Here is a 24368-nt window from a genome sequence, read left to right on the forward strand (position 1 = left end):
TGTCTTTGTGGGTGATTGTTCATTGTGAGGATTAGTAGCTCGGTTGAGCTCAGTATTTTGTATTGCCGGGGTATTTTCCCCGTGTGCATGTTTGTTCCAGTGCGCCTGTCAATAAGTTAGCAAACATTTCTAAAAACATGTTTCACTTTGTCATTATGGGATATTGTGTGTAGATGGGTGAGAAAAAATTATCTTTCCTCTGTTTTGAATTCAGGCTGTAACACAACAACATGTGGAATAAGCCAAGGGTTACGAATACTTTCTGAAGGCACAGTAAACGTTCTATCTCAATAATGAACATGGTGTAATACAGTCTCATGCTGTACAATCTCAACTTTCAACCATATGGTTGAAGGTTGAGGTTGTACAGGTTGTAAGTTGAGATTGTGCAGCTTGAGACTGTATTCCACCTTGAGACTGTATTCCCAACACTGCCCCCCCCCCCCCCCCCCCCTCCTTCTCATCCCCTGCTTTCTGAGGAGATGCTCTCCCACCCAGCAGACCATGAATGCTCAGCCTTGTCCAGGCTTGACAGAAATGCTTTCACTCCAGGCAGAACAAAGAAGGCAGTAGCTGGAACAAAGCTGTGTCGCTGACACGTGGCCGTGGCCTGTAACAGAAGTGATTCACTCACAAAGCCCTCCAGCGATCTGCTGGAGTTAGAAGAGGGGACTAGAGTGGAACCTTGTTGTTGTATCCCCCCAGGGTTCTGTTTAGCAGGAGTGTCAGTATTTAACATTTTAGCAGACACTCTTATCCAGAGTGACTTACATTTTTCATACTGTTCCCCCGTGGGAATTGAATCCACAACCCTGGTGTTGCAAGCATCATGCTCTACCAACTGAGCCCCTGGATGGTAGGGGGTGGAGGGGGTCTGGGCAGTGATGAAATCTCAATGAATCTCCTAAATGTGTCAGAGACCGACTGTGTATGTCACCAACAAGAAACAACCTAGTCAAGCTGTTTGTAGATTTTAAAAAACAAACATTTAAACAACCATTTTTTGTGATATCCAATCGGTAGTTACAGTCTTGTCCCATCGCTGCAACTCCTGTACGGACTCGGGAGAGGCGAAGGTCAAGAGCCATGCGTCCTCCGAAACACGACCCTGCCAAGCCACACTGCTTGCTTAACCCGGAAGCCAGCCGCACCAACGTGTCGGAGGAAACACTGTACAGCTGGCGACCAAAGTCAGCGTGCATGTGTCCAGCCCGCCACAAGGAGTCGCTAGAGCGCGATGGAACAAGGACATCCCGGCCGGCCAAACCCGGACCAATTGTGCACCGCCTCATGGGTCTCCCGGGCACGGCCGACTGCGACACAGCCTGGGATCAAACCCAGGTCTGTAGTGTCTTAGACCGCTGCGCCACTTGGGAGGCCCTAAGTTTTTTGTTTTTAATCTGTTCCCTATGGGGTCTGCAGGTTCACAGTGGCCTTAATGTGTTAGTGACTCAATAGGTTGTGATTGACAAAGGGGGTATTAAGGAATCATCAATGACAAATACACTACTTCATGGATAATTATATCCCTTTAGGCTGTATGTGACATGGTTTGCTCTCGAATAGCGTCTGGTCACTTTGCCATGATGTGTAATGCATTAATTTGTAGGCTATAACTAAAGTAGATGATTCCTCTATTCTGTCTTATTCTGTATTCATTGTTGGGTCATAGAGTTTCTTCCAAGCTTTGCCATTATTTTCATAATTGTACATCAGGGAAATATATTCAAGCTAAAGCAATAGAAAGATCAATTATTCCTTAATCAAAAGTTAATTATTGATATCTTAATATCTTTGGGGCTTTGATTGATTGCTTGATTAGTTACATTAGTGGATTGAAATGGCTGTATATGGAATTGATGATTGCATTAATATTACACTTTGGTAAGTATTTGAGTGTATGCACGTGTTTATATGTGTTTGTGCTCGTGTGTGTGCTTTTCCATATGTGTGCACTGTTTGAACGCCAGCGTGTGTAGCTACCTCCTCTCCTGCCTGCCTGTCTGTTTGTGAAGTGCGCTTGGAGAGGATGGGGATGCAGTTGCCATGACAATGGGGCTGTGTATTCAGGAGTGCAGTCAGAGCTGCGATTGGAGGAACCAAGCGAAGCGGGCGGGTGAAATGCTGGAGCAAACCTGTCAGCCAGCATCCCCCATTCACTTCCACTCCGTAGATCAGGAAAGTGATAGACGCTTGGCTCTCATCAAGGATTCCAACCATCCTCTATCTGCCGCTTCCACAAAACATTCGACTAAAGGCAAGGACCACCTGAAACCCATCACCTCAGATCCAACATGGCCACCATTACCTGCACCCGCTTCACTGAGGAATTCCAGATGTTTGAGGAACTGGGCAAGTAAGTTCCACCGGAGATTTGACAATTTTTAACTCATCCAAAGTGGTATCTGGAATTGCATTTCGGGCTTGTGTGACAATGAAAGATGACCTATTTGTTCAGTTTGAGTCAGAGGCATATGTTTACCGCCAGTGAGGGAGGCAGGGTTGATTAAATATCTGGTGGCAGAACTGAATAACATTACGCTTCTGAGGGATCACTTTATGGTAGGAGAGGGGAAAGGTATTTTAGCTGACAAAATTGAATTTTTATGAGAGAAGGGGAGAGAAAGAATGAAGAGAATGATGAAGGGATAAAACAGAGTGAGAGAGAGAGAGAGAGAGTGGCTTGGTGCTGAGAGTTTAAGAAGGAACAGGTGGAAGTGGAAACTCAGGGAGAAAGGTCTCAGTTCTGATGGAACAATGTGACACGAAATACATTTCTCGCCTGATAATTATTTCAGAACTCTTGACAAATTCAATTTAGCTTAATGGAGTGCATCTTGAGAGAGGAGCATCATCAGTCAGAAGACACAACTGTAAGTAGCTAACTGTTATCGCAGGAAGCTGGATGATGTCACTGAGTGTCTTATTGGAGATTCAGCGGAATGAGGCGAGAAGACGAGGCTTTAATATTTTATATCAGTGCTCGGTGGTTCACATTCATCCTCTGGTGGTAATACACACATACACACACATGCCTGCACACTCACACAAAACACACATTCTCCTTCTTTCCCATTATCTGCTGCTACGAGACAGCTCATTGATGTCGATCGTCTGACAGTTCTCAAAGAATTCACACCAAGTCAAAGAATATCGAATTGTTCTCTACCAATCGAAATGGAAAGAGGACACATTGAATTAGCTTATTCTATGTGTATTGTGTTAATTGTTAGTTCACTATTTCAGATAGTCCTTAGGGGTGTAGGTGTTTGTGCTTGAGATGTTAAATTGTGCTGGATTGAAATGCTTGATGGTGCTACATAAAATGCTTGACGGTGCTACATGAAATTATTGATAGTGCTATATGAAATGCTTGATGGTGCTACATGAAATTCTTGATGGTGCTACATGAAATGCTTGATGGTGCTACATGAAATGCTTGATGTGCCCCTTATGTTTAGAGCATTATACTGTACCTTGATGTATACAGTACAGTATGTATGCTAAGGAACACAGAGTGCTCAACCATCTGAGAGTTGTGACACATCTACAGAAAGGGTCTCCAGACCCTTACTGGCCCCCACCCACACTGCTACTCCCACTCTCTCTCTCTCTCTCTCTCTCTCTCTCTCTCTCTCTCTCTCTCTCTCTCTCTCTCTCTCTCTCTCTCTCTCTCTCTCTCTCTCTCTCTCTCTCTCTCTCTCTCTCTCTCTCTCTCTCTCTCTCTCTCTCTCTCTTCTCCTCTCTCTCTCTCTCTCTCTCTCTCTCTCTCTCTCTCTCTCTCTCTCTCTCTCTCTCTCTCACTCGCTCTCTCTCACTCGCTCTCTCACTCTCTCTCTGTCTCTCTCACACTCATGCACGCACACACGCACACACACACACACACACACACAGCCAAAGCTGCTTACATAATTTAATTTGGGAGTGGCAATCCAATAGTTTGACATGGACATATTCCATAATGTAATATATATATATATATATATATATTATTAACGCTTTACTCTCACAGGTGATGGTTGTGCTGGGCACACATCATGTCTGATGACTGATCAGAGCCGACATTTTGACATAATAAATGTAATGTGAGTGCAATTGTCCAGATCAGAACAGATCTGGACAATGAAAGTGACAATGATGATTATGGCACTGACAGATCTATGGCTGTGTCCCTTCTGTTTCTGACCAATACCGGCCTTTTCCCTGATGTGTACTGACAGTAGTACTGAGGAAATACATGATGTTACAGAGGCCAGGGTGAAACCCTGTCTCAATCTGGATCCATTACAGTTGGCAGCACACAATCAAGTTCATGTGTCGTTTCGAGACTAACAAGCAATTCCTAACACAGTAACTCAATTAACCAATCCTTCCAGAGCAGAGCCACAGGATTACCTTGAGGAAGTGCTTCTGAGAGAGAGAGAAAGAGAGAGAGAGAGAGAGAGAGAGAGAGAGAGAGAGAGAGAGAGAGAGAGAGAGAGAGAGAGAGAGAGAGAGAGAGAGAGAGAGAGAGACGATGCTGTCTGTTTCATCTGGTTTGGGCAGAATGAACTGTCTTGTCTGCCCTCTACATACACGCACGCACGCAGGCACCCACACACACACACACAAACGCACACACACACACACACACACACACACACACACACACACACACACACACACACACACACAGCCAATCCACAAGGCTCCTTTGATCCCTTCCTCAAGGCCACTTGAGCTACGCACACAAAGGGAAAAGGCCACAATGGTTGAATAAAAGAGGTGGCAGATTAGGTTTGGTTTGGAACAGAAGCATGTCTCTGTCTTCAGTTTGAAAGGTGGTGGTGTCTTTTAAATTCAAACCTGATCTATCTGGGATTGTCAGTCAATACCTGATTTTGTTGCAATCTTTTTATTGTACAACTCAGAAGTGTTTCATGCATAATGGCAAAATGCCAGTTCAGATTTCAACCACAGTATTTGACACATTTTCCAAAAGAAGGCCCACAGTCCAATCAAGAAGGCCCATTTTCCAATCAAACTGTTAAAGAGTGCTATAGCCTTGGTCAGCATTTAGCTTGCAGTTTAAATTTTGACCATGAAATTAATGAGGCATTAACCATTTTAGGTGCAAAAACATTACATTCAAGTTAATTGGAAAACTAAATGAATATTCACCATAACTGTGCAGTTCAATATGCATTTTTGTCTCCTGCTTTTTCCCAGGGGAGCTTTCTCAGTGGTGCGTAGATGCGTCAAGGTCCTCTCAGGGCAAGAATATGCTGCTAAGATCATCAACACCAAGAAGCTCTCTGCCAGGGGTAAGTCTCCCTTCTCCCACTCCAACTCCCCTAAATATGTTTTAACAGACCTTATGGTGCAGACAGGAGGGTTTTTGTTCAGAAGATTGTTATTGTGTAAAATACTTCTCCATAGACACCAAATTGCTATGGCCTTTAATCTTAGTATTGCTGGTCCATTGAAATTAATAACCTTAAAACAATTTGAGACAAACAAGTAGCATTGAGTTCATAATAGTTCATAATAGTTCATAATAGTCAGTGGCAACAAGGTGCCTTAAAACTGGAATCCTTAATGATGAAACTGCCACGTCCGTTTGGGGTATTACAACAACAAGCACAGTTGTTTCCCCCAGACATCATTGCACGTGCGATAGAACAGCAGAATATGTACTGCTATTTGTTTACCACACTGCTCGACGCTCCTCGCCTCCGTTTCGTCCGCTAAACAAAAACAATGATAGAGATGCTGAGGGAGGACAGTGGTTCTGTTTCCCCTAATGCGTATTCCGTCTTTAACGTTAATTAACAGGTTGGCATATACCAAGGCATTTTGAGGGACCACACACCAGCCAAAGTTTTCCTCTGTTGAGATGAAAAACCTATGCTGTGTCTAAAATGGCATCCTATTCACTACTTTTTACCAGGGTCCTAGGGCGCTAGGGCCCTATATAGGAAATAGGATGGCATTTCGGATGCAGCCCTACTGTCTGGTAGGAGTGTGGGAGGAACCAGAATGCCCCACAGGTACGTTAGTTATCAGCAACTCACACCCCCTACACAATTTGTATTTGATATGCTGTTCATCAATGTATGTACCGTATGATATAAAAGTATAGAAATCGATATATATCTTGTATAAAAATCTATAGATAATATACACATGCATGGCACGCACGCCACACGCACGCCACACGCACTCACTCAAGTCAAAGGAATCCATCCTAACTCAATCGATGGAAATAATGTTTAAAAATTGTATTATATTTATTATTGATATTATGAATATAAACAGTGGAGTTATGTCACATATGCAGCTATCAAAAATATATGGGAATGGCTGCTCAATCCATACTTACAGTTGAAGTCGGAAGTTTACATACACCTTAGCCAAATACATTTCAACTCAGTTTTTCACAATTCCTGACATTTAATCCTAGTAACAATTACCTGTCTTAGGTCAGTTAGGATCACCACTTTATTTTAAGAATGTGAAATGTCAGAACAATAGTAGAGAGAATGATTTATTTCAGCTTTTATTTATTTAATCACATTCCCAGTGGGTCAGAAGTTTACATACACTCAATTAGTATTTGGTAGCATTGCTTCTAAATTGTTTAACTTGGGTCAAACGTTTCGGGTAGCCTTCCACAAGCTTCCTACAATAAGTCGGTTCTTCTTTCTATAGGATTGAGGTCAGGGCTTTGTGATGGCCACTCCAATACCTTAACTTTGTTGTCCTTAAGCCATTTTGCCACAACTTTGGAAGTATGCTTGGGGTCATTGTCCATTTGGAAGACCCATTTGCGAGCAAGCTTTAACTTCCTGACTGATGTCTTGAGATTTTGCTTCAATATCTCCACATAATTTTCCTTCCTCATGATGCCATCTATTTTGTGAAGAGCACCAGTCCCTCCTGCAGCAAAGCAACCCCACAGCATGATGCTGCCACCCCCGTGCTTCACGGTTGGGATGGTGTTCTTCGGCTTGCAAGCCTTCCCCTTTTTCCTCCAAACATAACGATGGTCATTATGGCCAAACAGTTCTATTTTTGTTTCATCAGACCAGAGGACATTTCTCCAAAAAGTATGATCTTTGTCCCCATGTGCAGTTGCAAACCGTAGTCTGGCTTTTTTATGGCACTTTTGGAGCAGTGGCTTCTTCCTTGCTGAGCGGCCTTTCAAGTTATGTCGATATAGGACTCGTTTTACTGTAGATATAGATACTTTTGTACCTGTTTCCTCCAGCATCTGCACACGGTCCTTTGCTGTTGTTCTGGGATTGTTTTGCACTTTTCGCACCAAAGTACGTTAATCTCTAGGAGACAGAATGTGTCTCCTTCCTGAGCGGTATGACGGCTGTGTGGTCCCATTGTGTTTATACTTGCGTACTATTGTTTATACAGATGAATGTGGTACCTTCAGGCGGTTGGAAATTGCTACCAAGGATGAACCAGACTTGTGGAGGTCTACAATTTTGTTTCTGAGGTCTTGGCTGATTTCTTTTGATTTTCCCATGATGTCAAGCAAAGAGGCACTGAGTTTGAAGGTAGGCCTTGAAATACATCCACAGGTACACCTCCAATTGACTCAAATGATCTCAATTAGCCTATCAGAAGCTTCTAAAGCCATGACATTATTTCCCTGAATTTTCCAAGCTGTTTAAAGGCACAGTCAACTTAGTGTATGTAAACTTCTGACCCACTGGAATTGTGATACAGTGAATTATAAGTGAAATAATCTGTCTGTAAACAATTGTTGGAAAAATTACTTGTGTCATGCACAAAGTAGATGTCCTAACCAACTTGCCAAAACGATAGTTGGTTAACAAGAATTTTGTGGAGTGGTTAAAAAACAAGTTTTAATGACTCCTACCTAAGTGTATGCAAACTTCCGACTTCAACTGTATACCCAACTGATTGCAGCATTACCACAAAAATGGAGGAGGCAAGTGGAAAAGGGAGAAGGTAGGGAACTTGTTTGCCTGCCATATATTAAAGATACAAATTGGCTGAAAGGAATAGGCATAAATAGAAAAATATACCAGTTTCATTTGAGGACAAAAATGTTGACAGCTGCACCATACAGGTTGCAAAATAAATGGGAAGAGATTTTCGATGTACCGATTCCATGGCACATGGTTTATGAACTGGTACAAAAAACAACACTTGATTCAACACTTCGAGTTTTCAATTTAACTCATTATACAAAATTATTGCTACCAACAGAATGCTATATACAGTGGGGGAAAAAAGTATTTAGTCAGCCACCAATTGTGCAAGTTCTCCCACTTAAAAAGATGAGAGAGGCCTGTAATTCTCATCATAGGTACACGTCAATTATGACAGACAAAATTAGAAAAAAAATTCCAGAAAATCACATTGTAGGATTTTTTATGAATTTATTTGCAAATTATGGTGGAAAATAAGTATTTGGTCACCTACAAACAAGCAAGATTTCTGGCTCTCACAGACCTGTAACTTCTTCTTTAAGAGGCTCCTCTGTCCTCCACTCATTACCTGTATTAATGGCACCTGTTTGAACTTGTTATCAGTATAAAATACACCTGTCCACATCCTCAAACAGTCACACTCCAAACTCCACTATGGCCAAGATCAAAGAGCTGTCAAAGAACACCATAAACAAAATTGTAGACCTGCACCAGGCTGGGAAGACTGAATCTGCAATAGGTAAGCAGCTTGGTTTGAAGAAATCAACTGTGGGAGCAATTATTAGGAAATGGAAGACATACAAGACCACTGATAATCTCCCTCGATCTGGGGCTCCACGCAAGATCTCACCCCGTGGGGTCAAAATGATCACAAGAACGGTGAGCAAAAATCCCAGAACCACACGGGGGAACCTAGTGAATGACCTGCAGAGAGCTGGGACCAAAGTAACAAAGCCTACCATCAGTAAAACACTACGCCGCCAGGGACTCAAATCCTGCAGTGCTAGATGTGTCCCCCTGCTTAAGCCAGTACATGTCCAGGCCCATCTGAAGTTTGCTAGAGTGCATTTGGATGATCCAGAAGAGGATTGGGAGAATGTCATATGGTCAGATGAAACCAAAATATAACTTTTTGGTAAAAACTCAACTTGTCGTGTTTGAAGGACAAAGAATGATGAGTTGCATCCAAAGAACACCATACCTACTGTGAAGCATGGGGGTGGAAACATCATGCTTTGGGGCTGTTTTTCTGCAATGGGACCAGGACGACTGATCCGTGTAAAGGAAAGAATGAATGGGGCCATGTATCGTGAGATTTTGAGTGAAAACCTCCTTCCATCAGCAAGGGCATTGAAGATGAAACGTGGCTGGGTCTTTCAGCATGACAATGATCCCAAACACACCGCCCGGGCAACGAAGGAGTGGCTTCGTAAGAAGCATTTCAAGGTCCTGGAGTGGCTTAGCCAGTCTCCAGATCACAACCCCATAGAAAATCTTTGGAGGGAGTTGAAAGTCTGTGTTGCCCAGCGACAGCCCCAAAACATCACTGCTCTAGAGGAGATCTGCATGGAGGAATGGGCCAAAATACCAGCAACAGTGTGTGAAAACCTTGTGAAGACTTACAGAAAACGTTTGACATGTGTCATTGCCAACGAAGGGTATATAACAAAGTATTGAGAAACTTTTGTTATTGACCAAATACTTATTTTCCACCATAATTTGCAAATAAATTCATTAAAAATCCTACAATGTGATTTTCTGGATTTTTTTTCCTAATTTTGTCTGTCATAGTTGACATGTACCTATGATGCAAATTACAGGCATCTCTCATCTTTTAAGTGGGAGAACTTGCACAATTGGTAGCTGACTAAATACTTTTTTTCCCCACTGTACATGGGGCATACAACAATCTCAGCTCTGTAGATTTTGCTGCGAAGAGACAGAAATACTAGATCATTTATTCTGGTATTGCCCCTATGTAGCTTGTTTCTGGTCACAGGTTCAGGAATGTTAAAAAAATCACATTATTCACTTAAAATTAACATTACAAGTAGCAGTGTTGGGCGATTTGGAAAGCCATAGTCAGTCAATAAATAATATAATAATACTCGTAGGAAAGGTTTTCATCTTTAGCTAACAATCTGTGGATACCATACATTTACATTTATATTTTCGTCATTTACAGACGCTCTTATCCAGAGCGACGTACAAATTGGTGCATTCACCTTATGATAGCCAGTGGGACAACCACTTTACAATTATTATTATTTTTATTTTTTGTTTTTTTGGGGGGTGGGGTAAGGGGGGGTAGAAGGATTACTTTATCCTATCCCAGGTATTCCTTAAAGAGGTGGGGTTTCAAGTGTCTCCGGAAGGTGGTGAGTGACTCCGCTGTCCTGGCGTCGTGAGGGAGCTTGTTCCACCATTGGGGTGCCAGAACAGCGAACAGTTTTGTCTGGGCTGAGCGGGAACTGTGCTTCCGCAGAGGTAGGGGGGCCAGCAGGCCAGAGGTGGATGAACGCAATGCCCTCGTTTGGGTGTATGGACTGATCAGAGCCTGAAGGTACGGAGGTGCCGTTCCCCTCACAGCTCTGTAGGCAAGCATCATGGTCTTGTAGCAGATGCGAGCTTCAACTGGAAGCCAGTGGAGTGTGCGGAGGAGAGGGGTGACGTGAGAGAACTTGGGAAGTTTGAACACCAGACGGGCTGCAGCGTTCTGGATGAGTTGTAGGGGTTTAATGGCACAAGCAGGGAGCCCAGCCAACAGCGAGTTGCAGTAATCCAGACGGGAGATAACAAGTGCCTGGATTAGGACCTGTGCCGCTTCCTGTGTAAGGCAGGGTCGTACTTTGCGAATGTTGTAGAGCATGAACCTACAGGATCGGGTCACCGCCTTGATGTTAGTGGAGAACGACAGGGTGTTGTCCAGGGTCACGCCAAGGCTCTTTGCACTCTGGCTTGAGGTGGTGATCCGTCATCCACACTGATATGTCTGCCAGACATGCAGAGATGCGATTCGCCACCTGGTTATCAGAAGGGGGAAAGGAGAAGATTAATTGTGTGTCGTCTGCGTAGCAATGATAGGAGAGGCCATGTGAGGATATGACAGAGCAAAGTGACTTGGTGTATAGCGAGAATAGGAGAGGGCCTAGAACTGAGCCCTGGGGGACACCAGTGGTGAAAGCACGTGGTGCGGAGACAGATTCTCGCCATGCCACCTGGTAGGAGCGACCTGTCAGGTCGGGGGGCCAGTATAAAAAAAAAAATATGTATTCACTAACTGTAAGTCGCTCTGGATAAGAGCGTCTGCTAAATGGCGTAAATGTAAAAAATTTTAGGTAGGACACAATCCAAGAGTGACCAGTGCCGGAGATGCCCAACTCGGAGAGTGTGGAGGGGAGGATCTGATGGTTCACAGTATCAAAGGCAGCATATAGGTCTAGAAGGACAAGAGCAGAGGAGAGAGAGTTAGCTTTAGCAGTGCGGAGAGCCTCCGTGACACAGAGAAGAACAGTCTCAGTTGAATGACCAGTCTTGAAACCTGACTGGTTTGGATCAAGACGGTCATTCTGAGAGAGATAGCAAGAGAGTTGGCTAAAGACGGCACGCTCAAGAGTTTTGGAGAGAAAAGAAAGAAGGGATACTGGTCTGTAGTTGTTGACATCAGACGGATCGAGTGTAGGTTTTTTGAGAAGGGGTGCAACTCTCGCTCTCTTGAAGATGGAAGGGACATAGCCAGCGGTCAAGGATGAGTTGATGAGAGAGGTGAGGTAAGGGAGAAGGTCTCCGGAAATGGTCTGGAGAAGAGAGAAGGGGATAGGGTCAAGCGGGCAGGTTGTTGGGCGGCCGGCCGTCACAAGTCGCAAGATTTCATCTGGAGAGAGAGGGGAGAAAGAAGTCAAAGCATAGGGTAGGGCAGTGTGAGCAGGACCAGTGGTGTCATTTGACTTAACAAATGAGGATTGGATGTCATCAACCTTCTTTTCAAAATGGTTGACGAAGTCATCCACAGAGAGGGGGGGTGGGGGGGAGGAGGATTCAGCAGGGAGGAGAAGGTGGCAAAGAGCTTCCTAGGGTTAGAGGCAGATGTTTGGAATTTAGAGTGGTAGAAAGTGGCTTTACAGCAGAAACAGAGGAAGAAAATGTAGAGAGAAGGGAGTGAAAAGATGCCAGGTCCGCAGGGAGTCTAGTTTTCCTCCATTTCCGCTCGGCTGCCCGGAGCCCTGTTCTGTGAGCTCGCAATGAGTCATCAAGCCACGGACCAGGAGGGGAGGACCGAGCCGGCCGGGAGGACAGGGGACATAGAGAGTCAAAGGATGCAGAAAGGGAGTAGAGGAGGGTTGAGGAGGCAGAATCAGGAGATTGGAGGGAGAAGGATTGAGCAGAGGGAAGAGATGATAGGATGGAAGAGGAGAGAGTAGCGGGAGAGAGAGAGCGAAGGTTGCGACGGCGTAGGGGAGAGTGAGTAGTGTTGGAGGAGAGCGAGAGAGAAAAGGATACAAAGTAGTGGTCGGAGACTTGGAGGGGAGTTGCATTGAGATTAGTAGAAGAACAGCATCTAGTAAAGATGAGGTCAAGCGTATTGCCTGCCTTGTGAGTAGGGGGGGACGGTGAGAGGGTGAGGTCAAAAGAGGAGAGGAGTGGAAAGAAGGAGGCAGAGAGAAATGAGTCAAAGGTAGACATAGGGAGGTTAAAGTCACCCAGAACTGTGAGGGGTGAGCCATCCTCAGGAATGGAACTTATCAAGGCGTCAAGCTCATTGATGAACTCTCCAAGGGAACCTGGAGGGCGATAAATGATAAGGATGTTAAGCTTGAATGGGCTAGTGACTGTGACAGCATGGAATTCAAATGAGGAGATAGACAGATGGGTCAGGGGAGAAAGAGAGAATGTCCACTTGGGAGAGATGAGGACTCCTGTGCCACCACCCCGCTGACCAGATGCTCTTGGGTTATGCGAGAACACATGGTCAGACGAGGAGAGAGCAGTAGGAGTTGCAGTGTTTTCTGTGGTAATCCATGTTTCCGTCAGCGCCAAGAAGTCGAGAGACTGGAGGGTAGCATAGGCTGAGATGAACTCTGCCTTGTTGGCCGCAGAACGGCAGTTCCAGAGGCTGCCGGAGACCTGGAACTCCACGTGGGTCATGCGTGCAGGGACCACCAGATTAGAGTGGCAGCAGCCACGCGGTGTGAGGCGTTTGTATATCCTGTGCGGAGAGGAGAGAACAGGGATAGACAGACGCATAGTTGACAGGCTACAGAAAATGGCTACAATAATGCAACGGAGATCGGAATGAAATGAACTAAACATCTGGGAAAGCGAGAGAGCGGGGCATCCCTCACTTACGTTTCACTGAAACACTCAAATATAACTTTCCCAACTTCCACTTTAGAAATTATAATTGTTGTAAACTACAGCGGTTCAATGTTTTCTAGGAATAGACTAACTTAGTTTATTCAGGAATTTAACTTGGTACAGTATTCTTCCGTGAAAACTGTCCAGGGCACCGAATCCTATGACGCCATAGCCAACTAGCATGCCAGGCTCCAATAACACGGTTTAGCACCAAGACTCGGTTACAATAAACCACCAGTGTGTTAACACGCCAAGCAGATCATTCGTGTCCGTGTCTAACGTTGTGTAAAGTTTTGGGTTAGTTTTGACAGTTTGAGTGAGTCCGTCGTCAATGTATTCAGCCAGTTAGTTAGCTAGAATAGTTAGCATAGTAGCTAGCCATTGCTCTCTGCCAACGAAAAAACCCATCCTCCCAAGGCACGAACACACAGAGAGAGCCAAGCTAACGTTAACTAGTCACCCATGTCCCGAATTCCCTTGAACGACTCTGGTTATCAGTATGTAAAAACGAAACACAAATGTAGGTTATAACTTACCCTTAGTAGCTACTGTTAGCCAGTTAAGTGCAAAGCTAGCCACTGAATCGATTCAGCCAGTTCGCGTCTGTTCGCTAGGTCGTTCCAGCTATTGTCTAGTTAGCTATCCAGGTAGCAACAAGCTAGCTACATTTCGAGTACAGTAGCTACTAACTACCTAACGTTAACGCTTCAGATAATGAGGTTAGAAAAACAGCTGAATGGTAGGCAGCTAGCTGGCATAATTACAGGTACTCTAAAGCGTGAAATAACATTGGAAACAACTATCCACAGTTGCTAATAGTTACCAGTAGCTACCCGCTACCTAGTCCAGGTAGTGGGTTAGCTAGCCTCATGCTTCACCGGGCTCAGCCGAATACAATACTTACCTACAATAATTACCTACAATAACCTACGATAATCTACGATAACTACCTAGATAAACTATCTACAATACCTAACTACAATCTAAATACATGGTTTAAGCTTTACTCGACACCATATAAGCCAAGCTTACCTCCCGCCAGAGAGAGACACAACCGCACCCGACGACCTTCAGCAAGTTATATGATTAGAAAGGTTCAAAATGTATTTAAAACATCACAGCACAATTGAAAGATGTATGGCACATGGAAACCAAACGAGGGTGGTCTATGGTGATATTGAGATGGGTTGAGAGTGGCTGAAGTGTGGGATTAAAGAGCTTATGTTTGGTAATGTATTATTGTTATGTGATTACTTTATATAAAAGCACCATGTATGTAAAATGTGTATGTAAAATGTATATGTAAAATGTATATACACTACCGGTCAAAAGTTTTAGAACACCTACTCATTCAACGTTTTTTCTTTATTTTTACTATTTTCTACATTGTAGAATAATAGTGAAGACATCAAAACTATGAAATAACACATATAGAATCATGTAGTAATCAAAAAAATGTTAAACAAATCAAAATATATGATATATTTGAGATTCTTCAAATAGTCACCCTTTGCCTTGATGACAGCTTTGCATAATCTTGGCATTCTCTCAACCAGCTTCATGAGGTAGTCACCTGGAATGCATTTCAAATAACAGGTGTGCCTTCTTAAAAGTAAATGTTTGCCTTCTTAATGCGTTCGAGCCAATCAGTTGTGTTTTGACAAGGTAGGGGTGGTATACAGAAGATAGCCCTATTTGGTAAAAGACCAAGTCCATGTTATGGCAAGAACAACTCAAATAAGCAAAGAGAAACGACAGTCCATCAATACTTTAAGACATGAAGGTCAGTCAATACGGAACATTTCAAGAACTTTGAAAGTTTCTTCGAGTGCAGTCGCCAAAACCATCAAGGGCTATGATGAAACTGGCTCTCATGAGGACTGCCACAGGAATGGACCCAGAGTTACCTCTGCTGCAGAGGATACCAGCCTCAGAAATTGCAGCCCAAATAAATGCTTCACAGAGTTCAAGTAACAGACACATCTCAACATCAACTGTTCAGAGGAGACTGTGTGAATCAGGCCTTCATGGTCGAATTGCTGCAAAGAAACCACGACTAAAGGACACCAATAAGAAGAAGAGACTTGCTTGGGCCAAGAAACACGAGCAATAGACATTAGACTGGTGGAAATGTGTCCTTTGGTCTGGAGTCCAGATTGGAGATTTTTGGTTCCAACCGCCGTGTCTTTGTGAGACACAGTGTGGGTGAACGGATGATCTCCGCATGTGTATTTCCCACCGTAAAGCATGGAGGAGGAGATGTTATGGTGTGGGGGTGCTTTGCTGGTGACACTGTCTGTGATTAATTTAGAATTCAAGGCAGACTTAACCAGCATGGCTACCACAGCATTCTGCAGCGATACGCCATCCCATCTGGTTTGCGCTTAGTGGGGCTATCATTTGTTTTTCAACAGGACAACGACCCAACACACCTCCAGGCTGTGTAAGGGCGTTTGACCAAGAAGGAGAGTGATGGAGTACTGCATCAGATGACCTGGCCTCCACAATCCACGACCTCAACCAAATTGAGTTGGTTTGGGATGAGTCGGAACGCAGAATGAAGGAAAAGCAGCCAACAAGTGCTCAGCATATGTGGGAAATCCTTTAAGACTGTTGGAAAAGCATTCCAGGTGAAGCTGGTTGAGAGAATGCCAAGAGTGTGCAAAGCTGTCATCAAGGGAAAGGGTGGCTACTTTGAAGAATCTCAAATATAAAATATATATTTTGATTTGTTGAACACTTTTTGGGTTATAACATGATTCCATATGTGTTATATCATAGTTTTGATGTCTTCACTATTATTCTACAATGTAGAAAATAGCAAAAATAAAGAAAAACCCTTGAAAGAGTAGGTGTGTCCAAACTTTTGACTGGTAGTGTATATGTAGCAGAAAAGCTGTAAAAAAAACAAACAAGATATGTGTCCTCCGGAGAGGGGTGGTGGTGGATGGGTTAATAAAAACAAAAAAAACAAAAAAAATCAAGACTCATCATGTCTCCTTGGGAAACACTGTAAGGCTGTCAAGCACTTGACGTCTGTCAGACTGCATCCACTTGCAGTAATTTTGCGTGGTGCTGAGCTGAATTGGCTTTCTGGGGTTGAGCCGGAGCAGCAGCAGCAGTTGAGTGATACCACTCAACTGAAACATGTTGACATCTCTGCTACAAAGAGACTGTGAAAGAATACACAAGTAGTACATAACAAGGGCAGGGAGTATGCAGGAATGAGTTTATGCAAATTACATATTTACATAATCTTACTGCCACCTATGGTCTTTTGACCTGGTGAGCCAGTATTTGGGTTTATACTTAGAGTAGCTACAGCATAGCATTAGCATTACTGAGGGAAATCCATGGAGTGGTGGTAGACCTATGTTGTCAAGCTCTATATAGTGGGCCTTGGCTGTTAGGCTGATCAATCAATTCAAAAGCAGTATTGGGTGAAATACATTTTTGATTTGGCTGAATCTCCTTTTACAAGCATGTTACAGAGTGTGTAGGTGGTGGAGTGCAGGGAGCATGACTCCACATCGAACCCATGTAGCTGCACTGTATCACTGAGCTGCTGGCGGGCAGACTGGCAGAGAAAGTGCACTGAACCAGAGGAGTGCAGCAGAGAAAGAGACAAAAGACAAGCAGAGCTATTCATGAAAGATTTCCTCTCCTCTCCTCCCTCTCTGTCGGCCTATTAAGAGAGAGAGAGGGAGAGGGAGAGAGAGAGAGAGAGAGAGAGAGAGAGAGAGAGAGAGAGAGAGAGAGAGAGAGAGAGAGAGAGAGAGAGAGAGAGAGAGAGAGAGAGAGAGAGAGAGAGAGAGAGAGAGAGAGAGAGAGAGAGAGAGAGAGAGTGAGTGGGTCTTGTATTAACCGGATGGAGGATATTCTAGCCTGAGGTAACTTCTTACTTCTGAGAATGAAATGAACAATAAATAGGCAATGGGGATCTCCTCCATCTCTTCACTTAGATCTGTACTGTACCTACAGTTTTATGTGATATATTTTAATCTGCGTCACAATATTTCATTATGTATGAGTTTTTTTAAACTTGAAAACAAACATACAATGTTTTTGATGTAAGATTTCTGAATTACAATTCTACACTTTTTACATTGCTAACAGCCACATGAAATGTAAACATCATGGCCGTGTGTTGTAAACTGTTCATCTTAATTTGGGCATTTAATGGCTTTTTGGCCATTCAGATTAACAGAGGAATGTGCTTGTTTTTTATAATTGTATTTCTGTATTTTTTGGTGTTTCCTATGCTCTGCCTTGATTTAAGTATTTGTGTGTCTAACTTTTAATATGTAATTGCTGCTGATCTTGTAATGCAGGGCTCCCTTGCAAAAGAGACCTTGGTCTCAATGGGACTCCATGCTAAAATAAAAATAACAATACAAATTAAAGAAATTCCCTAATCATCGTTACGATTCCTGAACAGATCACGGCAGCAAGCCCTGAACTCTTGTGACCCCGGCCAAAATCCATGACTGTTAAGTTAGCTAAGTCAACTACTGCTGTAGTCAACAACTGAACAAAAAGTAAATTCAGAGTTGACAAAGACAAGGTCATCATCAGTGAGAGAGAAGTGACTGTGTACCACAGCCACGCACACCCACTCACTGCCTGTGTGTCGACACACAGAACACTGTTGCCTGCGGAGGCATGAAAGCGTCAGCGCCTCCTTTGTTCGGCAGCAACTCACATCTGAAGTCATTAGGCTGTGGCAGACTGTCAGGGAATGGAAGCACAGCCATGACGACAAGTGTAATCTGACAATCTCCCCTATACATTCCTACAGTTCAGCAGGGTAACAGGGTAACAGCTTGGGCCCAGGTTCACTCCTCTCAAACAAGGGGCAAACACTGATCCAGTTTTAATTAGCTAGCTACAATGTCAGCAGAATCCAACTGGTTTGAGCATGTTGTTGGGTCCTCATCCCCTGGTTAAAGATTGATTCTAAGAAGAACAGCTTCCTTGGCCCCCTCACTTCAGCTGTGAAGCCCACTGCCTTACAGTGGCGGTCAGTGCCGTTTAAGATTAGGGAGGCCGATTTTCTTTTCATGAGCATGGCCTTATTTCTATTACAGCATATTGGATGACTGTCATTCATATTCCATTCACCCAGTTCAATGTAACCACGATAGGTTTAGGCTGCTACACGATACTCAAATTTTCCCTATACCCATCATGAGGTTGCTACAACCTAGCCTATGAATGACAGTTTACAATGTAGGTGCACACAGGTCGAGAGACAAATTTGAGGTGACAGACAGTAACACATGAACAGACAGTGACATTCAATACAGCCTTGCACACTCTTGCCTGCATCTAGCTAATATTGGGTATAATCATTAGTCCAACAGTTGTAAATAAGTTTCTATTGGACAAATTCAGGTATGTTTATCCCGTTTTGTTCTGTTTGCTTCCGTTTAAGAAAACATTTTTCAACAGAATCGGTGGAATGAATACACCCCTGATCACGCGAAAACACAGTTAATATAATATGCCATTTAGCAGACGCTTTTATCCAAAGCAACTTACAGTCATGTGTGCATACATTTTTACGTATGGGTGGTCCCGGGGATCGAACCCACTACCCTGGTGTTACAAGCACCATGCTCTACCAATTGAGCTACAGAGGACCACCAGTTCACTTTCATAGCAGCCACGTTGTATTTCTTCTCGCATCTATGCGCTCTCCTCCTCTCACCTTTTTGCTTCGCTTGTGGACTTCAATGCACAACACATCAGCTGTATGTGACCAGGCAAAAAAAACGTTCCAAGGCAAACCGCTACACAAATCCTACATCGTTGTCACCATATTATTATTTTTTTATTTTTTTATTTCACCTTTATTTAACCAGGTAAGCCAGTTGAGAACAGGTTCTCATTTACAACTGCGACCTGGCCAAGACAAAGCAAAGTAGTGCAACAAAAACAACACAGAGTTACATATGGGGTAAAAAAAAAAAAACATAAAGTCAGAAATACAACAGAAAATATATATACAGTGTGTGCAAATGTAGCAAGTTATGGAGGTAAGGCAATAAATAGGCTATAGTGCAGAATAATTACAATAGTATTAACACTGGAATGCTAGATGTGCAAGAGATTATGTGCAAATAGAGATACTGGGGTGCAAAAGAGCAAATTAAATAACAATATAGGGATGAGGTAGTTGGGTGGGCTAATTTCAGATGGGCTGTGTACAGGTGCAGTGATCGGTAAGGTGCTCTGACAACTGATGCTTAAAGTTATTGAGGGAGATAAGAGTCTCCAGCTTCAGAGATTTTTGCAATTCGTTCCAGTCATTGGCAGCAGAGAACTGTAAGGAATGGCGGCCAAAGGAGGTGTTGGCTTTGGGAATGACCAGTGAGATATACCTGCTGGAGCGCAGACTACGGGTGGGTGCTGCTATGGTGACCAATGAGCTAAGATAAGGCGGGGATTTGCCTAGCAGTGATTTATAGATGGCCTGGAGCCAGTGGGTTTGACGACGAACATGTAGTGAGGACCAGCCAACAAGAGCGTACAGGTCACAGTGGTGGGTAGTGTATGGGGCTTTGGAGACAAAACGGATGGCACTGTGATAGACTACATCCAATTTGCTGAGTAGAGTGTTGGAGGCTATTTTGTAAATTACATCGCCGAAGTCAAGGATCGGTAGGATAGTCAGTTTTACGAGGGCATGTTTGGCAGCATGAGTGAAGGAGGCTTTGTTGCGAAATAGGAAGCCGATTCTAGATTTAACTTTGGATTGGAGATTCTTTATGTGAGTCTGGAAGTTGAGTTTACAGTCTAACCAGACACCTAGGTATTTGTAGTTGTCCACATACTCTAGGTCAGACCCGTCGAGAGTGGTGATTCTAGTCGGGTGGGCGGGTGCCAGCAGCGTTCGATTGAAAAGCATGCATTTAGTTTTACTAGTGTTTAAGAGCAGTTGGAGGCTACTGAAGGAGTGTTGTATGGCATTGAAGCTCGTTTGGAGGTTTGTTAACACAGTGTCCAATGAAGGGCCAGATGTATACAAAATGGTGTCGTCTGCGTAGAGGTGGATCTGAGAGTCACCAGCAGCAAGAGCGACATCATTGATATACACGGAGAAAAGTGTCGGCCCAAGAATTGAACCCTGTGTCACCCCCATAGAGACTGCCATAGGTCCAGACAACAGGCCCTCCGATTTGACACACTGAACTCTATCTGAGAAGTAGTTGGTGAACCAGGCGAGGCAGTCATTTGAGAAACCAAGGCTATTTAGTCTGCCAATAAGAATGCGGTGGTTGACAGAGTCGAAAGCCTTGGCCAGGTCGATGAAGACGGCTGCACAGTACTGTCTATTATCAATCGCGGTTATAATATCGTTTAGGACCTTGAGCGTGGCTGAAGTGCACCCATGACCAGCTCGGAAACCGGATTGCATAGCGGAGAAGGTACGGTGGTATTCGAAATGGTCGGTGATCTGTTTGTTAACTTGGCTTTCAAATACTTTCGAAAGGCAGGGCAGGATGGATATAGGTCTGTAGCAGTTTGGATCTAGAGTGTCACCCCCTTTGAAGAGGGGGATGACCGCGGCAGCTTTCCAATCTCTGGGGATCTCAGACGTTATGAAAGAGAGGTTGAACAGACTAGTAATAGGGGTTGCGACAATTTCGGCGGCTAGTTTTAGGAAGAAAGGGTCCAGATTGTCTAGCCCAGCTGATTTGTAGGGGTCCAGATTTTGCAGCGCTTTCAAAACATCAGCTGTCTGAATTTGTGTGAAGGAGAAGCGGGGGGGGCATGGGCAAGTTGCAGCAGAGGGTGCAGAGTTGGTGGCCGGGTTAGTGGTAGCCAGATGGAAAGCATGGCCAGCTGTAGCAAAATGCTTGTTGAAATTCTCGATTATTGTAGATTTATCGGAGGTGATAGTGTTTCCTAGCCTCAGTGCAGTGGGCAGCTGGGAGGAAGTGCTCTTATTCTCCATGGACTTTACAGTGTCCCAAAACTTTTTGGAGTTAGTGCTACAGGATGCAAATTTCTGTTTGAAAAAGTTAGCCTTTGCTTTCCTGACTGCTTGTGTATATTGGTTCCTAACTTCCCTGAAAAGTTGCATATCGCGGGGGCTATTTGATGCTAATGCTGTACGCCACAGGATGTTTTTGTGCTGGTCAAGGGCAGTCAAGTCTGAGGAGAACCAGGGGCTATATCGGTTCTTAGTTCTGTATTTTTTGAATGGGGCATGTTTATTTAAGATTGAGAGGAAATTACTTTTAAGGAACAACCAGGCATCCTCTACTGACGGAATGAGATCTATATCCATCCAGGATACCTGGGCCAGGTCAATTAGGAAGGCCATATTAGCTAAAGTAACATCATAGTCAGCATAGCTAATAGATCTAACGCGTTAGTAAACCGGCTACAATCATGCAGTAACGTCAGTAAGCAGTTATTCCGGTGGGCCCCGGTGGCAATAAATTAGTAAAAACAAAAGCTTACCTTGACATGGAAGAGTTGGAAAGTCATAGCCAGCTAGCTACCATAGCATCCCTCTGTTTGAGCAGGGTGTTTGAGTAGATCAAACTAGCTAGCTGCATTTGCTAGTTAAGTAACATTAAGTGAAACTGAAAGTGAAAAAAATGACAAAATCTTTCTCTCTCACTATTTCGCTCTTGCTTCTCCTTCATTTTGGAAGAAATTAATTTGTTCAAAACTGTTCAACTACTGTCTTTCTCTCTCTTTGGGTCAACTACTCACCACATGTTATGCACTGCAGTGCTAGATAGCTGTAGCTTATGCTTTCAGTACTAGATTAATTATCTCATCCTTTGATTGGGTAGACAACATGTCAGTTCATGCTGAAAGAGTTCTGATAGGTTGGAGGACGTCCTCCGGAAGTTGTCATAATTACTGTGTAAGTCTATGGAACGGGGTGAGAACCATGAGCCTCCTAGGTTTTGTATTGAAGTCAATGTACCCAGAGGAGGACGGAAGCTAGCTGTCCTCTGGCTACACAATAGTGCTACCCTACAGAGTGCTGTTGAGGCTACTGTAGACCTTCTTTACAAAATAGTGTGTTTTAATCAATTATTTGGTGATGTGATTATATTTAGTATAGTTTTGTCTAAAAAGGATCACTTTTTAAAATGTTCCCCTTCCTCCACTGAGGAGCCTCCACTGCTGCCTTATTCTACCTCACCCTGTCCCACCTCTGTACATAGTCTGGTCTCATAGACGTAAGATAGTAAAATGTAAATCCGGGACACTCAAATTACCATGATATGTTACGTTTGGTATGTTACATAAGAGAGAAGGTTACTTAAAACAAAAACTGAAGTGGGGTGGATGGGTATGCGTATAATGCAAATAGCAACCCTAAGGTTGCATGTTTGAATCTCATCACGGACAACTTTAGCATTTTAGCTAATTAGCAACTTTGAAACTACTTACTACTTTTTAGCTACTTTGCAAGTACTTAGCATGTTAGGTAAGCCTTCCCCAAAGCCCTTAACCTAACTCCTAACCCTAACCTTAACCCTAAACTGAATCCTAAACCTTGACCCCAAAGCCACCTAGCTAACGTTAGCGTGAGCCACCTAGCCACCTAGATAACAATGGAATTCGTAACATATCATACAAAATGGATGATGGACATCCACAAACTAATACATACATACGAAACGTAGCATATAATACTAATTGGAGTGCTCTGGATTTATGTTTACTATGTTACGTCTACCAGTCCAGGTTGCTGTACTGTATCATCCTCCTCTCCTGTCCTTTATCTCTGACACACATCTCCCATTTCACCCGGTCTCCCATCTCTCCTCTGCACAATAGATTCTTATTTTATCCATTCCTTTTCCACTAAAGCCCAGCACCATCAGTCCTATTAGGGGATTTTAAGGGTCACTGTCTGTTCAAGACGATGCATTTTATGTGGCCATGATTCAGACTTTGTTAAGTGTCATGATGAAGCATTGACTGTAAACTTGGCTTTCCAGGTCTTTTGCTTCACATTTGTTGAAGTATTTCTGAACAGCATTAGTCACCAAGGTGGGAGAGTTACACAATTGTATACCTTCCCCGTGGTGGGAGTTTGTGAAATGTGCACATTCTTTGTAATACCAAGTCACTTTGTGTCTTGCGTGGGAGACTTTACTGAGAAAGACTGTGATGAATCAAACGTTCTGATGCATTAATATTAATGAGGTAACAATTCCTGCCTTTGAGAGTCATCAAAGGTTTTTCTTCAATTGGTTGTGAGACAGCCCATATAACAACCACCTGAGCTGCTGAAGGAAAGGCTCCTGAGCCAACTGATGGCTCAATGGAAGACAACATCAATGCTAATACATGTGCTTAAAATGGGTGAAATGTACTTGTATTGCTAGGAGGAATGTATATTGTACATTTTAAATGGTCTTTGATATTTCCAGAGTTTACCTGAGATACTGCTCTTCCAGATAAGCACCACTTGCTTGATATTTACAATGCCATTTGGTGAGTTTAAATAGGTAGTGTTGTGTATTGTATTGAAGTATCAATATTTCAAAACCATTCTATTGTATGAGAGCTACACTACATATCTCATCACTAGTACCAGAGCATTGTGACACTGACATTGACCACCAGAAGATTCTGACATTGGCTCGATGTTCTGACCATGTCCTCCTACTGGGCTCTCATGTGAAGGGCGAACGGTGACACATCATTTAAACAACAAGGAGAGGCCGTGTTGGACTGCTGTGTGCAGCCTGATTGAAGGGCCCTCAGAGGACCTGGCGTGGACCTGCTGATTCACCTGAGAGGGAGGAGGTGGAGGGAAGAGAGGAGGGAAGGAGGGAAAAGCGAGGAAGGAGGGAGGGAAGAGAGAGGAGGGAGCGAGGGGAGGGAGGGAGTGAAGAGGGAGTAGGAAGTGGAGGTATAGGCAGTAGGAAGGGTAGGGGAAGGAGGGGAAGGGGAGGGTGGCAGACTCAGCACATGCTGACTCTGTAGCTACTGACTCTCCCTACTGACTCTCCCTACTGACTCTCCCTACTGACTCTCCCTACTGACTCTCTAGCTACTGACTCTCCCTACTGACTC

At 43.7% G+C, this 24368-nt stretch overlaps 1 protein-coding gene across 1 annotated transcript in view; it reads left to right on the forward strand.

Annotated features, from left to right (window-relative positions):
• Nucleotides 1-2294: 2294 nt before the first annotated feature.
• Nucleotides 2295-24368, forward strand: part of LOC311143013 (calcium/calmodulin-dependent protein kinase type II subunit alpha-like) — a gene marked incomplete at its 5' end in the record, with an annotated part of 87737 nt that continues 65663 nt past the window's right edge. The window contains 2 exons of the mRNA XM_084178807.1: nucleotides 2295-2356; nucleotides 5209-5303. Of these exons, the coding sequence (XP_084034933.1) occupies nucleotides 2295-2356; nucleotides 5209-5303 (157 nt within the window). The remainder of the gene's footprint in view (nucleotides 2357-5208; nucleotides 5304-24368) is intronic.

This window comes from Coregonus lavaretus, assembly GCF_964263955.1.
Source record: "Coregonus lavaretus genome assembly, chromosome: 15".
In the NCBI taxonomy this organism is placed as follows: Eukaryota; Metazoa; Chordata; class Actinopteri; order Salmoniformes; family Salmonidae; genus Coregonus; species Coregonus lavaretus.